Below are 14,632 nucleotides of genomic sequence, written 5' to 3'. Positions count from 1 at the left end.
TATATATATATATATATATATGTAAAATAAATGAAATCCATTTTCATCAATAAATTAAAAAAATATTTCAAATAAATTTATTATTTATGTCAAATAATTATTATTTCAAAGGAAAAAAAAAGAAAAATAATAAGATATATTAAAGATACATGAAAAGTTTACAAATCTCTATAAAAGTTCTTCAAAAGTCTACAAAGAATCCATGCAAATCTATTTGTAAATCCGTGAGATTCTATAAAAGTCAATAAAAATCCATCAACTCAACAAAAATCTATCATTTTAAAAAGTCACTGAAAGTCATTAAAACTCTGGATTGAATACACCCCCTTAGTTTTATCATTTATGTTTGTTTCTATAAACTTCCAATCATCTCTCACTCACCTAAAAAGATTTTTATTTTCGGGTTTGAATTGTATTTATATTTATCTATTTATATGGGTTTATTTATGTTTTATATACGTTAAAAAAAAATTTATGTTTTATATAATAATATATGAGGATTTATGTCAATTTTTGGGTGTGGATTCAATAAAATGGCATTTCCGAAACGGAAATCCAAAATGGTTTCTTTTCTTTCTTTGGCACAAGGCAAGACCTTTTAAATTTTGTGTGACGTTTCAATTTACGTGACACCCCTACCCCTGCCCTCTCACACCACCGGCGTCCACTGCCCCCCGAGACTCCGCCGCCGCACCTCCCCCACCGTCGCCGTTCATCATCCTCATGAAGCAGAAGACATGGCCATGCAAATCGGACAGCCCTCACTTCGTAGCTCTCCCTTTCATCAAGAAACCTCACACTCCATCCAGTTTCACCAAGTCCTCCAGAATCCACCTCTCTTACTTCAATTCCAAACCCAACCCCTCATCTTCCCCGTCTTTCTTGTACAAAAGCCCCCATTTTTCCGCGTTCCCGTATGATGTTCTCGCGAGAATAATGGCTTCATTCTCTTTGCCGGACTTGAGGGCGGCTTCCCTTGTTTGCAGAGCGTGGAGGGACGCGCTCAAGCCCTTACGCGAGGCGATGGTATTCTTGAAATGGGGGAAGAGGTTCAAGCATGGACGTGGGGGGATGAAGGCAAATTTGAACAAGGCTTTGGATTCTTTCTTGAAAGGTGCGGCGCGTGGCTCTACGCTTGCTATGGTTGATGCGGGGCTGATTTATTGGGAATTGGGGAGAAGGGAGGAGGGGATTTCTTGGTATAGAAGAGCTGCCGAGCTTGGGGATCCAGCTGGACAGTGTAATTTGGCTCTTTCGTTTTTGCAAGGTACTTTGTCTAATTATGCTTCCTTTCTTGAATTGCTTCCTATTTGTATATTAATTTATTCTCTTTTTTGTTTTTTTTGGTGCTTGATAGTTGAATTTGATATATTTTTGTTGCTTGTTAAATTTATGGAAATTTATTTCGTGCCTCGTGGGTTCTATTTGAATTATGAATTTGGATTTTGGTTGATCGTTTTCATCATCTAGCTAGAAATTCATGCCTCATTAAGAAATGTGACAGGATATGTTTGGTTGGATGGGTCAGAAAGTGGATTGGAAGGAGGCTATGCATTTACCTGTGTTTTGTTTGGAGGAAACAGATAGAAAAGGGAAGAGCCAAAAGGACTTTGCCGATGCCTCATTACCAGCGATTTCTCCCCTTCAAATATGAGGAGTTGAATATGAAGTTTTATGAGTATTGTGTTAAAAACACGGGAAAAACCCACTACAGTCTACGTCCCCGTGGGGGTTTTAGTGTTTTATATCAAAGGCAAGGCAAGGGATTGCCTTTTCCTTTTCTTTTTTCCTTTAATATACAAATCTAGAGTAGAATTGCCCTTGCTTGTGAAATATCAGAAATCATTTTTTCCTTCCCTTCTTGTCCATGCATATGTGGTGGTGTTGTGGACTTAATATATAGGTATATGTTACTTGTTAGCATCTGATTATCATCGTTGTGCTAGAAATCTTTTTTGTTGCTCATATTCTGAGTCAGTAAAATATGAGTGATCTTGCAAGTGGTGTTTTCTTTTATTTTTCCAAATGCAAAATTTCATTGTTAGATAGCCGCATTTAGTGATACGAACATTAAAATCGAGTGCAATGTTACTATGATTATAACTAAATTCAGCGTGGAGGGACGCGCTTAAGCCCCAGGACACCTGAGCGCTTTAATGCGTCATGCGCTTTTGATTACTATGATTATAGGAATGCAAATGTTGACCCTAGCCGTATCAAAGAAGAAATATTTTAAATTGGGGAGAAAAAGATGGCCCAAGTAGGCCAAGTCTTTTAAGCTGATATACGCCTATGTCTCAAATTTCTAGGTTTTTTGTACTCCTAGATATATATAGTTTCAATGCTTGAATGAAAAATCAAAATATATTAACACTCTCTGCCAGGAAGTATGAGTACTTTTTTACCAGTCAGTGTCATTCCCTTTGCAATTAAACATTACCTATCCATGGAACTGAATGATAAAATTTGGCTAAATGATCTTTGCCACTTTCGTGTTGATAATAGCCATTTTCCCTCTTAATAAGGATTAAAAAATAATATGTTAGTAGAGTTATAGATGTATTTAATTTGGTTCACTGTCAGAGATCTGATGGACTTGATTTTGTTAATCATGTTTTGAAGATCGTGTATAATGCAGCAAATCCTCCGAACACGGAAGAGGCAATTGAATGGTTACACAGGGCTTCCATTGCTGGCCATGTTCGGGCTCAATACCAACTTGCACTTTGCTTACATCAAGGTCGAGGGATTAAACAAAGTCTCCAAGCAGCGGTATCATTTGGGGCATCTTTACTTCCTTCTTTCCTAATCTCTGTATATTCTTTTTGGCCATTGGATTACTGACTACTGGGCATGCTTTTTTTGAAAATATCTTGTGTTCATTCCAATTGTTTAGTCACATATCTCTCTCTCTTTTTTTTTGAAATTAGTCACAGATCTTTTTTTTAACATTGATTCCTCCGATTCTTCGGTTTATGGACTATTTAATTTTGACAGGCCCGTTGGTATCTGAGAGCTGCTGAAGGGGGATATGTACGTGCCATGTATAATACATCTCTTTGCTACTCACTGGGTGAAGGTTTAGCGCAGTCCCATAGGTTAGCAAGAAAATGGATGAAGAGGGCTGCTGACCGTGGCCATAGCAAAGCGCAGTTTGAGCATGGCTTGGGTCTCTTTTCTGTATGTAGCCAACATGCTCTATGAGAATACTCACTGTTTCATATGGGTTTTGTTAACTGGGTAGATGCCTCCTAATTAATTGGAATACTATTTCTTTTTCATTCTAAATAAAAAGACTGCATTTTGCCAATACCACTAGTGGTGTAGTGATATAAATTTCCCCAATAGGGGAGAAGAGTGGATTTGATTGCATGTAAAAGCAAAAACTCCCACCCCCATTGTAATAATATAAATAAGGACCGCATTTCACTCTTTCTCCATGCTATCACTTGGTGGCAGCATGATACCTGATACATATAAATATATTAGTATATTTAATTCATCGAGATTTGCATTACCCCTTGCACAGGAAGGGGAGATGCTGAAGGCTGTGGTGTACCTAGAGCTGGCAACAAGGGCAGGCGAGAGGGCTGCAGCTCATGTGAAAAACGCTATACTCCAGCAGCTATCTGCAACGTCATTTGACAGAGCAATGTTTCTTGCTGATAATTGGCGTGTTTTGCCTTCAACTCGCTGAATCTTTATTTGACACTTGTACTTCCATATTTCGGACCTATTATAACTCTTTATGATGTATATACTAAGTTGCATCGACTGAGGTCGGAGAACACACTGTGTAATGTTAATTGTATGAAACTTGAGCTTTTTCAACTGACTGTTGCTATTGTATCTTGTGGTAATTCTTAAGAGTAGAGAGTGCTTACATGTGTAATTATGCTGGAGCAGTGTCATCTCGAATTCGAGCATGCATTCTGTTAAGTGTTAACTAGCTATTTTCGTTGATGGCGAGAGTGGTGAAGTGAAGTCCATTGTTAACTAGCTATTTTCGCCATCAATGACTTCTTGAGAATGCATATTATTCTTTCAATAATTTAAATTATATATTCACAAAGATAATCTTAACATTTGAGTGAGATATTACTTTACCAAACTATATTTTGCTTATTTATATTAAGATCTTACCAATACTAATGTTTTGGGGCTATCCTAAAAATAGTTAAAGTTTCGAAATCTCAAATTTAGTGTAGTAGGATCAAAAAATCGAATAATTGAAATCTGACGCTGTAAAAACCGATTGCTTAAACAAAATTAAGCGTCACTTGGAAAGAGTGGTTTCAAATGGAATTGAAATATGACAATATATTCTTCGAACATTTTTACTCTTTCTTAAAAATAAATAAAATGATAAAAAAAGGATTCTTGAATAATGGACACCGATTGGGAGGCAGTGAATAACACGTCGTTTTTCTACACAATCCGTTGTGTGGTGTCTCATCGATACAACACACCAGCACGAACCAGTTTACCATTCTGGTTCATATTCCGAACCACCGTAAAAGGGCAACCTTTGTGTATCATTTCCAGCAAAAATTATAGCTCATGGCTCTCTCCATATGCAATCTCCAACCCCTTATTGTGTTTCCTCTCCAACAAAGAATAATCCCTTCAAAAGTCCGATTCAGGAGATTAAGGCCCCACTTCAATCAAGAAATTTCCCAACTCCAGTTGTTTTCTTCTTACAAAACATGCCATTGCATTTTCCGGGCAAAATCAGCTTCAGTAAACGGGTATTCTATTGTCGGTGATGACAACAATTCATCCCAAGAATATGCGAACGTAGCTTTGAGCGATAAGTTGAAGAAATGGATCAACTTTGTGAGAGAAATTTTTTCCGGTGGAGAGTGGTGGAGGCTTTCCAGTGAGGAGATTGATGTTGGGCTTTCGTCCAAACCTGTGACAGTTTTACGGGCTCTTCAAAAAATGTGGGAGTTGGTAGCTCAGGATCGATGGGTTATTTATACGGCTTTTGTTGCACTCATTGTTGCAGCTGTACGTGGAATTCAGTATTATGTTCTTAGTTTTGATAAAGAGCTGTGACATGGACACGACTTTATTTATATGTTAAAAATCTATGTTATGTTATGTTGCTTAGGTTGACAAAATCATATTTTTGCAGAAAAATTAAGAATAAACTTAGAATTTTTTCATGAATTTCGTGATGCTATTATTCCGTCCAGTTGGGTTCATAGGTTCGGATGGATAATTTATCTTGATATTCACAAGCAGTCAAGAATTGTCAAAAGTTTATAAACTCCCATTAAAGATGTTAGAATGGATGAATGATTAGTTTTGTTGATGATATGATGGTTGCCTTCTAGCACAAATGCAATTATCCACATCTTTTCAGAAGTTTGAAGAATTTTAGCTTAATTTTTGGACTGATTGTAAAGCATTAATTCTTGTTTGTTTAGGTTCAAATTCTTTCTTTCAGCTGAATCTTATTCTTATGCTCCAGCTTGCAGAAATATCCATCCCACATTACCTGACCGCGTCAATATTTTCTGCTGAAAGTAGTAAAGTTGCTGTGTTCCATCAGAATGTGCGCCTACTGGTTATGCTATGTATTGTGGCAGGAGTATGCAGGTTGACATCTAAACTGCAATGTCCTCCTTGTAATATGCAATATTAGGTTGCTGGCCTTAACTCTTTGATGTACAACGTTACACATTTGGTTTTATGAACTGCTGACCTTGTTCAATATTTTAAACTTACAGTGGTATACGTGGTTGCATGTTTGGAATTGCAAATATGATCCTAGTGAGTACTTTGACCATTGTGTTCTTTAACCACATCATCTTTCGACATTTTCATCCATTGGAACATCGGGCAAGAAAACAGCGAGGCTACCACAGTCCACACGTTCAGCAAAGAAAAGATAAAATAATACAAGCAAGATGCTCTTGTTATTTTCTTTTTAGAAGGAAGTGACAGACCTGAAATATAGATAAGTCAGTCAAAAAGTTCATTTGGATTGAGAAACTCTTATCAGAATCGGTTTTTGCTTTAAAGAGTATTGTGTTTCAATGGAGAAGCTGACTTAATATAAATTTAAAGAACACTTTTTCTGAAGCTGGAAAATATGACTTTTGAGTTTCTATTCAAGCTTTTCCTTGAAAAATGAAAGAAAAGCTCTTTGATCTTGTTGAAGTGCTTTTCTATCTGAACTTGCCCAAAGAGAAAGCTTCAGTGCCATAGCTCACAAACAATTACTTCTTTTAAAAGGGTGTGCTGTTTCTTGGTAACTGGAGAGCAAATTCATTCATTTCTTTTCTTCTTGAAGTTGATACCTGATATTCAGCTGGTTTACACACCGTAGCGCCTCCCATGTTCATACCCAAAAACCAAGTCATTCAAAATCATTTGCACAGATATTATTATGATTTTTGTTTTACTTATTTTAACTGATGGTATGGTAACTATATGGTTTAACCTCAATGACCAGGTAAAGCGACTGAGGGAAAGATTATACTCTACCCTTCTTCTTCAGGTTCTTGGGCTAACCTATTTGTTTGTGGAATATTATGTCTTTTAATCTTCTTCTTCATAGCTTGATCCTTATGTGAATAATACATATACTATTTATTCATTCCATGTACATTCTTTGTAGGATATATCATTTTTTGACTCAGAAACAGTAGGTGGTTTGACAAGTAGGCTTGGGTCTGACTGCCAACAAGTTTCTCGTGTCATAGGAAATGACCTAAACCTCATATTGAGGAATGTACTTCAGGTTGGTTTGTTACATAATATTAACATATATTCTCCAGATTGGCTATCAATTGATAACTATTTTTCTTTGTATAGGGAACCGGCGCTTTGATCTACCTGTTGATTCTCTCACTGCCACTTGGATTATTTGTATTGGGCATCTGTGCCTCACTCTCGAGCATCATGCTTGTATATGGGGTGTAAGAATTTTTTTGGCTACTTTCATGTGCTCATTGATCTTAAGTAAAATATGAGATCTTTGAATACATTTGATAACAACAAATAACAAAAGAGATCAATGATCTTTGATGATAGAATTAAAATGAAACTGATTCTCACTTCTAGATTATTCTAGCTACCATTTACACATATCTATCTTGTAGAATTAGTTTATTTTGGTTGCGTTGATGATTATCTTTTTGTACAGGTATCAGAAGAAATCTGCTAAGTTAATTCAGGAGTTCACAGCTTCTGCCAATGAAGTAAAATCAAGATTCTTCTAGTCATTAGTTCATCTGCACCGCACCTTGTTGCCTAATTTTCGCATATTATATACTGTCCATATGTTCCTTCATAGGTTGCACAAGAGACATTTTCTTTGATGAGAACCATTCGAGTTTACGGAACAGAGAAACTAGAAGGTGGAAGGTGACCTCTGCTGTAACTTTTTGGTGATTATATTAATTTTTGACATAATAGCGATGTGAAAAGTATCTACTTGTCATGATCTATAGATATAAAAAATGGTTGGACAAACTAGCTGACATTAGCTTACGACAAAGTGCTGCTTATGGGGTTTGGAATTTCAGCTTCAACACTCTCTATCACTCAACGCAGGTTAAGCAGTTGAATGAGAAAACTATTTGCTATCCTCATTTTTCTGCTTAGTTTATATCTGGATTGTGCTCTGCATGCTAGGAAATATGTAAAATGGAATTATTCATGGTTTCGATTCATACATGTAGTGCTGTTAGGTGCTTATTACTTGGAAGTGTTGATTTTCATAGGTTATTGCTGTGCTGATAGGAGGAATGTCTATTCTTGCTGGTCATATTACAGCGGAGCAGCTCACGAAGTTCATTTTATACAGTGAATGGCTAATCTATTCGACATGGTGGATTGGAGACAATTTATCGTCATTGATGCAGTCTGTAGGAGCTAGCGAAAAAGTTTTCCAATTGATGGATCTTTCACCTAGTCATCAGTTTAATGCAGGAGGCATGAACTTCTCATCGTTTAACCTGAATATTTAAGTAGTCTTTCAATGCAACATATCCAGAAAAAAGTACTTTTTTGTTGATGATTATGTTATGACTTCGTACAATTTACTCAAAACCTCATATGAATATTTATTTATTTTTTCTTTAGTCAATCACTCTAATGTGTTCCAGGATCGAAGTTGCAAAAGTTGATGGGACGAGTTGAATTTAGTGAAGTGACCTTTTACTATCCATTAAGAACCTCGGTGAGATTTTCATACCTGACATTGTCAGAATTGTTTTTATTGTATGCCATGAAACTCTCTTTCTTACATACTACCTGGAGCAGAGGCAGAAGCAGACTAAGGATTTAGGATGAGGACCATACGGTCCAAAGGGGGTGCAGAGAATTCAGTTTTAGTAAAAATTAGACATAAAATCAATTTTTTGTTTAATTTGGGGTGAGACTTTTGCCCCTGCCTATCGGAACAACTTTATGGTGTTCGATCAGTCCATAATTCACGTTTTCTAGTGTTTTAAATACTATAAAATTTCAGCATATCAGTTGCTTGCGTATTTATTTGAAAGTAGAAAAACTAGCTTTTTAAAAGCTCCTATTGCAATACTTTTTATGGACTGTGTAAGTTGCTTTCGAGTTCAACATATCTACTTGTCCATCCATGCCTTAAGCTAAGCTGATGCCTGAAAGTCTATAATTGAAAATTGTACAAAGGAAAATTTGGCACCCACAAGTTTAATATTCACAAAAAATGTCTACCACTATATTTTATCAGTTTACATCGCAAGAGAAAAATGCAATATCATGATATCCCTTCTTTGGATAATGGAGCTTGAATTTTGTCTGTGTTATGATTTATATCTTTTTTCCCAAGAGAACAGGTTCCTATACTGCGAGATTTCAACCTAGTGCTGCATCCTGGGGAAGTAGTTGCTATTGTAAGTGTAGTTTTTTTGTTTTGTTTTGTTTTTTTCAATAAATATTGTGAAAGTACTACAACTTTCCTGATGCTCGTCTCTAGTTTGAACCACATTTGAGTTTTCGTAGCACATAGATATTTTCTGGATTTTGTAACCCTTGATTTATTATATTATATTATATTTTATATGATGACCTTGAGGCCTGAAATCACCTCTTTGCTGCCATAAATTTTCAAGGTCGGTCTCAGTGGTAGTGGGAAGAGCACTATAGTGAACCTTCTACTTCGTCTTTATGAACCTACCAAGGGTCAGGTATTGTTCGAAAGTTGACCAGTTTCACTTTATGGTGGATTCTGTTGGTTGAAAGTTACATTTATTCTTCTCGTCTCAAGTATAGATACTAGTTGATGGCTACCCTCTGAAAGGACTGAACATCAAGTGGCTGAGAGAAAGAATCGGATACGTGGGACAGGTACTTTGTTTTAACTTCTACCCTGAACAGTATATAAGTTAGTGTAAAATGTCATGTGTTTTTCATCTAAGTAGGAACCCCGCCTCTTCCGTATGGATGTCAGTTCAAATATAAGATATGGATGTCCCCGAAGTATTAGTCAGCAAGACGTGGAATGGGCAGCTAAGCAAGCCTCTGCCCACGAATTCATCTTGTCTCTTCCTAATGGTTACCAGACACTCGTCGATGATGATTTGATCAGTGGGGGGCAAAAGCAACGAATTGCAATTGCTAGGGCCATTCTTAGAGATCCTAGTATCTTGATTCTTGATGAAGCTACCAGTGCATTGGATGCTGAAAGCGAGCACAACGTTAAGGTGAAAATTGGCCCGTGAGGAAGTAGAAATTTTTTTTTACGCACTTATTCATTGATTTATTGTTGTATACAGGGGATTCTCCGATCGGTGCAAAGTGGTCAAGAAACCAAAAGAATGGTTATCATAATTGCCCATAGGTTAGTTTTCTAACAGGCCATGTAATAAGCTGTCCCATATCAGATTGTTGGGATATATGAATGGCTTTATACGATTACTCTTCGAACAAATTTGAATTTACTGTTATTTCTGTAAATTAGCTAAAGATTTTTTTTTGTTTGGTGACTTCCTTGCATAGGCTTTCAACAATCCAAGCCGCGGATAGAATAATAGTGATGGATGGTGGCAAAATTGTTGAGGTATGTCTCGGTGCTTTATTTGAAATGATACATGATTCGTTCATCTTGCTTCCTTCATGGATTCCGAGTACAATTTTCAGATGGGTAACCACATGGAGCTTTTAAAAAGAGATGGCTTGTATGCACGATTAATCAGAAGGCAAGCCGATGCTGTTGCATGATCTGCACAGCCAGCAGATCAAAGAAAGACTTGTATTCGCTCCAACAACGCGCCATAAGCAGAAGACAATAATCATTAGTACTTACGATTATATCTAGTGTCATCCCGGTAGTCTAAATTGGGATTCCATCGGTTATGCTCCTCGATATTTTTTGACCCGAGGATGGATGCTTCATACCGGTTTCTCGGTGAAGACATTTCTTGCCCACCGCAGTGGTTCTTGGATTTTTTTTCCACTGGGAAGGATAGAGTTGGCTTCATGACATGTAGCTCTTTTCACAGAGAAAAACAATAGCATTCTTGTTTAATGCCTATATTTTCGCCTTTTTTGTTGCACACAAACCCTTAATTTCAAGGGACAATAGTGGAGTTACTTTCTTGGCATATCAGATCAGATGTTACAATAGATTTTTGTCGTGCTCTTACAAATATGAATTGAATTAGGATGGAACAGATAACAATCTAAAAAAAAAAAAAGAATAGAACAGATAACAAAAAGAACTAGAAAATTTAATAAAATTTGAATTATGTTATATATAGATGTAATATAGTTGATTGATTTGATTGTAATTTATCTTTTCTACACTAATCCCTCTAACCCTATAAATAGAGGTGTTTAGTCTATATATTAAAGACTCATCTTTTTCTATTATATTCTCTCTTGTCTTTTATTCTCTCATCTTTCTCTACTAAATTTATAACACGTTATCAGCACGAGTGCTCTAGCTTCAAGATATAACTCATAAATAATTTTCATTCGTAATCATTGTGTGGATGCTCTCGATAAAGCACAATATGTAACTTTCATATTGATGCTCTCGAAATAGCACAAATATTATTATTATTATTTTTTTTGCCAATAGTTTCAATGATCCGGTAGTAGCACAATATTAAAAGTTAATATTGATGCTCTCAAAGTATCTCATATTTTATGTTCATATTATGCTCCTGAAGAAGCATTAATTTTAATTTTATGTTGATGTTCTTGAAGTAACACAACATATTTTTATTGAAAATCTCGATAGATCTATGGATACAATATAAATATATAAGATTTTCAATATTCCTGAAGAATATTATCCAAAATCTTAAGTTTATCAATATTCCCGAAGAATATTGACTTTTATACACTTTTATGCTTGTGTCTTATATTGGGATATTATATTTTTTTTATGCATTTATTTTTACTCGATATTAATTGATATTTGTTTATGTGAAGATTTATCATTCTTAGGAAAGTTAATAAATGTGATTCCATAATTGTGATTAGATGCTTGTTAACATAATTATATATATATATTGCACGTATATATAATTATTTGTTAACTAATTTTATAACATTGTTCAATAAATTAGTAAATAACATAATTATTTATTTTGTACATTTTTCTACACGTATATATTCAATCTGTTATATATATATATATATATATAAAATTTATTATTATCCTTAAATTCGTTTGTCTTTTTTTTTAACAGTCGCAATGGCAAACATTACAAAATTTGAATTTGAAGCTCTTGACATCAGTGGAAAAAACTATTTGTCATGGATTTTGGATGCTGAGGTTCATCTTGTTTCAAAGGATCTTGGAAACACAATAAAAGAAAAAAATAATGAATCTCCGCAGGATCTTGCAAAATCTCTTATTTTTCTTCGCCACCATCTCGATGATGGATTGAAAGCCGAGTATCTCACTGTGAAGAACCCACAAGAACTTTGGAAAAATCTTAAAGAAAGGTTTGACCATCAGAGGAGTGTAGTTCTCCCAAGAGCTCATTATGAGAGGATCTATCTTCGCCTACAAGATTTCAAATCTGTAAGCGATTATAACTCCGCATTATTCAAGATTTGTTCAAAGCTCAAACTTTGTGGAGAAAATATTTCTGATCAAGATCTACTTGAAAAAACTTTCTCCACCTTTCATGCTTCAAATGTGCTCCTGCAGCAACAATATCGTGAGCGTGGATTTAAAAAGTACTCTGAGCTTATTTCCTGTCTACTAGTTGCTGAACAGAACAATGAATTACTATTAAAAAATCATCAATTACGCCCAATTGGCTCTACACCATTTCCTGAAGCAAATGAAATATCATTCCCTGAAGTGAATGCCAACTCAACTCAAAATCCCCATATTAGAAGAGGACGTGGGCGTGGGCGTGGTCATGGGCATGGGCGTGGCCATGGTCAAAACAAAAATTACCAGCAACATGATGAAAAGAGACAGAAAACAAACCACCAGCAGTGGAAACCGAATAATGAAGAAAAAAAAGGGAGAAACATGAAAGAGTATGAAGATAAGTGTTTCAAATGCGGAACGAAAGAGCATTGGTCTCGTATCTGCCGTACTCCAAAGAATCTTGTGGATCTCTACCAAAGTTCGATCAAAGGAAAGGGAAAAATAGAGACAAATTTTGCTGATGATGATGGCCCTGTTGATATAACTCACTTGGATGTCTCTGATTTCTTTGCACAACCAGACGGGAATATTGATCATTTGATTGGGGGTGGTGTGCTAGAAAATATAGAGTGATCAAGTTCTGCCTTTAATGCTTTCGTGTCCCTAAGATTAGTGCTTTTGGATATCTATGTTTTTTTCTATAATAGTCAGATTTATCTTTTTGGTTTTGGTTTTATTCAGTACAATTTTATTTTCAGTTGTAATGGTGGTTAATGTTTTGAGAACTTTATTTAATATAATTTCCTTCTTATGAATATTGAAGTTGTAACTTAATCTATTATGCATTTCTTTTAGATTAATGGGAGAATACCAAAACATATGTCTAGCCGATAGTGGTACAACTCACACCATCCTTCAAAGTAAAAGGTATTTTTTGGAAATAACATTAGCTGAAAATAATGTTATAACAATATCGGGTGCATCAAAAATTATTGAAGGTCATGGAAAGGCAAAAATCATTCTGCCAAATGAGACAATTCTATATATTGAAAATGCACTCTACGCTAGCAAATCCAGTAGAAATTTGCTTAGCTTAAAAGATATCCGCAGAAATGGATATCATATTGAAACATTGAATGTAAACAAGGTTGAATACCTTTGTATTACATCTATGATATGTGGTAAAAAAACATATAAAAGAAAAATTACGTGCACTCTCTTCTGGGATGTATTGCACAATAATAAAGGCAATTGAGGCAAATACAGTCACAAACAAGAAGTTTGTTGACAAGAAAACTTTCATATTATGGCACGACCGACTTGGTCATCCTGGGAGTTCAATGATGCGAAGAATAATAGATAATTCGCGTGGACATCCCTTAAAGAATCAAAAGGTTCTCCTAAATGGTGACTTTTTATGTGTGGCTTGTTCACAAGGTAAACTAATTATAAGACCTTCTCCAATAAAGATTGATGTTGAAATTCCAACATTTTTGGAAAGAATTCATGGGGATATTTTTGGGTCTATACACCCATCATGTGGTCTATTTCGATACTTTATAGTATTGATTGATGCATCAACTAGGTGGTCACATGTTAGTTTGCTTGCAACTCAAAATATAGCTTTTGCAAAGCTACTTGGGCAAATGATTAAACTACGAGCTCAATTTCCTGACCACTCAATTAAGGCAATTTGCCTTGATAATGCTGCTGAATTTAAATCACAAGCATTTGATGACTTTTGTATGTCAATAGGGACTTCGGTCGAGCATTCAGTAGCCCATGTCCATACACAAAATGGTCTTGCAGAATCCTTTATTAAGCGACTGCAATTAATTGCAAGACCGCTACTCATGAAAACAAAACTGCCATCTTCAGCCTGGGGTCATGCTATCATACACGCTGCATCGTTAATTCGTGTAAGACCAACTAATTACCACCAATATTCACCATTGCAACTTGCATATAGTCAAGAACCTGAAGTTTCTCACATTAGAGTATTTGGTTGTGTGGTACAAGTACCTATCCCACCTACACAACGAACCAAAATGGGTCCCCAACGTAGACTTGGAATTTATGTGGGGTATGAGTCACCGTCTATCATTAGATATTTGGAACCCTTAACAGGCAACTTGTTTAATGCAAGATTTGCAGATTGCCATTTTGATGAAACAAATTTTCCAACATTGGGTGGAGAAAAATTGTATCCTGAAGAACAACGAAAAATCTTTTGGAATGAGAAAACATTATCTCATTACGATCCCAGAAACAATCAATGTGAGCAAGAAGTTGAAAGAATCATTCACTTGCAAAGAATTGCAAATCAATTACCTGATGCCTTTGTTAATACAAAAAATGTAACAAAGTCACACATACAAGTAGAAAATACCCCAGTGAAGATCGATGTCCCTGCAGGACCATATAATACTTTATCCGCAAATGAATCTAAAATACGCCAGAAGCGTGGCCGACCGATTGGTTCAAAGGATACAGTACCCAGAAAAAGAAAGGTACAAGAAAAAC

At 35.6% G+C, this 14,632-nt stretch overlaps 3 protein-coding genes across 3 annotated transcripts; all 3 read left to right on the top strand.

Annotated features, from left to right (window-relative positions):
- Nucleotides 1–554: 554 nt before the first annotated feature.
- LOC140873461 (F-box protein At1g70590) lies at nucleotides 555–3,849 on the top strand. Its single transcript, XM_073276579.1, has 4 exons — nucleotides 555–1,267; nucleotides 2,639–2,772; nucleotides 2,998–3,180; nucleotides 3,530–3,849. The coding sequence occupies exons 1-4, from the start codon at nucleotides 724–726 to the stop codon at nucleotides 3,695–3,697; spliced, it is 1,029 nt and encodes a 342-aa protein (XP_073132680.1). The 5' UTR covers nucleotides 555–723; the 3' UTR covers nucleotides 3,698–3,849.
- Nucleotides 3,850–4,392: 543 nt separating this feature from the next.
- Nucleotides 4,393–10,586, top strand: LOC140873447 (ABC transporter B family member 26, chloroplastic). Its single transcript, XM_073276557.1, has 18 exons — nucleotides 4,393–5,010; nucleotides 5,477–5,604; nucleotides 5,736–5,778; nucleotides 6,464–6,508; nucleotides 6,629–6,751; nucleotides 6,826–6,929; nucleotides 7,157–7,211; nucleotides 7,307–7,377; nucleotides 7,464–7,566; nucleotides 7,737–7,947; nucleotides 8,121–8,194; nucleotides 8,829–8,885; nucleotides 9,105–9,179; nucleotides 9,265–9,339; nucleotides 9,414–9,695; nucleotides 9,768–9,832; nucleotides 9,991–10,051; nucleotides 10,132–10,586. Exons 1-18 carry the CDS (start codon nucleotides 4,561–4,563, stop codon nucleotides 10,210–10,212), a joined length of 2,103 nt encoding a protein of 700 aa, XP_073132658.1. The 5' UTR covers nucleotides 4,393–4,560; the 3' UTR covers nucleotides 10,213–10,586.
- Nucleotides 10,587–11,695: 1,109 nt separating this feature from the next.
- LOC140873477 (uncharacterized) lies at nucleotides 11,696–12,742 on the top strand. The gene has a single exon (XM_073276600.1). It carries the CDS (start codon nucleotides 11,696–11,698, stop codon nucleotides 12,740–12,742), a length of 1,047 nt encoding a protein of 348 aa, XP_073132701.1.
- Nucleotides 12,743–14,632: the final 1,890 nt, after the last annotated feature.

This window comes from Henckelia pumila, unplaced genomic scaffold, assembly GCF_033568475.1.
Source record: "Henckelia pumila isolate YLH828 unplaced genomic scaffold, ASM3356847v2 CTG_601:::fragment_2:::debris, whole genome shotgun sequence".
Taxonomy (NCBI): Eukaryota; Viridiplantae; Streptophyta; class Magnoliopsida; order Lamiales; family Gesneriaceae; genus Henckelia; species Henckelia pumila.
Note: the sequence above shows the minus strand (reverse complement) of the source record. Positions and strands in the feature narration are given on the sequence as shown.

What these genes read in the sequence shown, in the direction of transcription:
- LOC140873477 (XM_073276600.1), top strand. Translation starts at nt 11,696, where the DNA reads ATGGCAAACATTACAAAATTTGAATTTGAAGCTCTTGACATCAGTGGA.
- LOC140873461 (XM_073276579.1), top strand. Translation starts at nt 724, where the DNA reads ATGAAGCAGAAGACATGGCCATGCAAATCGGACAGCCCTCACTTCGTA. An exon ending in GGCTCTTTCGTTTTTGCAAG is followed by an intron (nt 1,268 to 2,638) that starts GTACTTTGTCTA and finishes TGTATAATGCAG; the next exon opens with CAAATCCTCCGAACACGGAA. An exon ending in ATGGCTTGGGTCTCTTTTCT is followed by an intron (nt 3,181 to 3,529) that starts GTATGTAGCCAA and finishes CCCCTTGCACAG; the next exon opens with GAAGGGGAGATGCTGAAGGC.
- LOC140873447 (XM_073276557.1), top strand. Translation starts at nt 4,561, where the DNA reads ATGGCTCTCTCCATATGCAATCTCCAACCCCTTATTGTGTTTCCTCTC. An exon ending in GAGAAACTAGAAGGTGGAAG is followed by an intron (nt 7,378 to 7,463) that starts GTGACCTCTGCT and finishes CATGATCTATAG; the next exon opens with ATATAAAAAATGGTTGGACA. An exon ending in ACTATCCATTAAGAACCTCG is followed by an intron (nt 8,195 to 8,828) that starts GTGAGATTTTCA and finishes CCAAGAGAACAG; the next exon opens with GTTCCTATACTGCGAGATTT.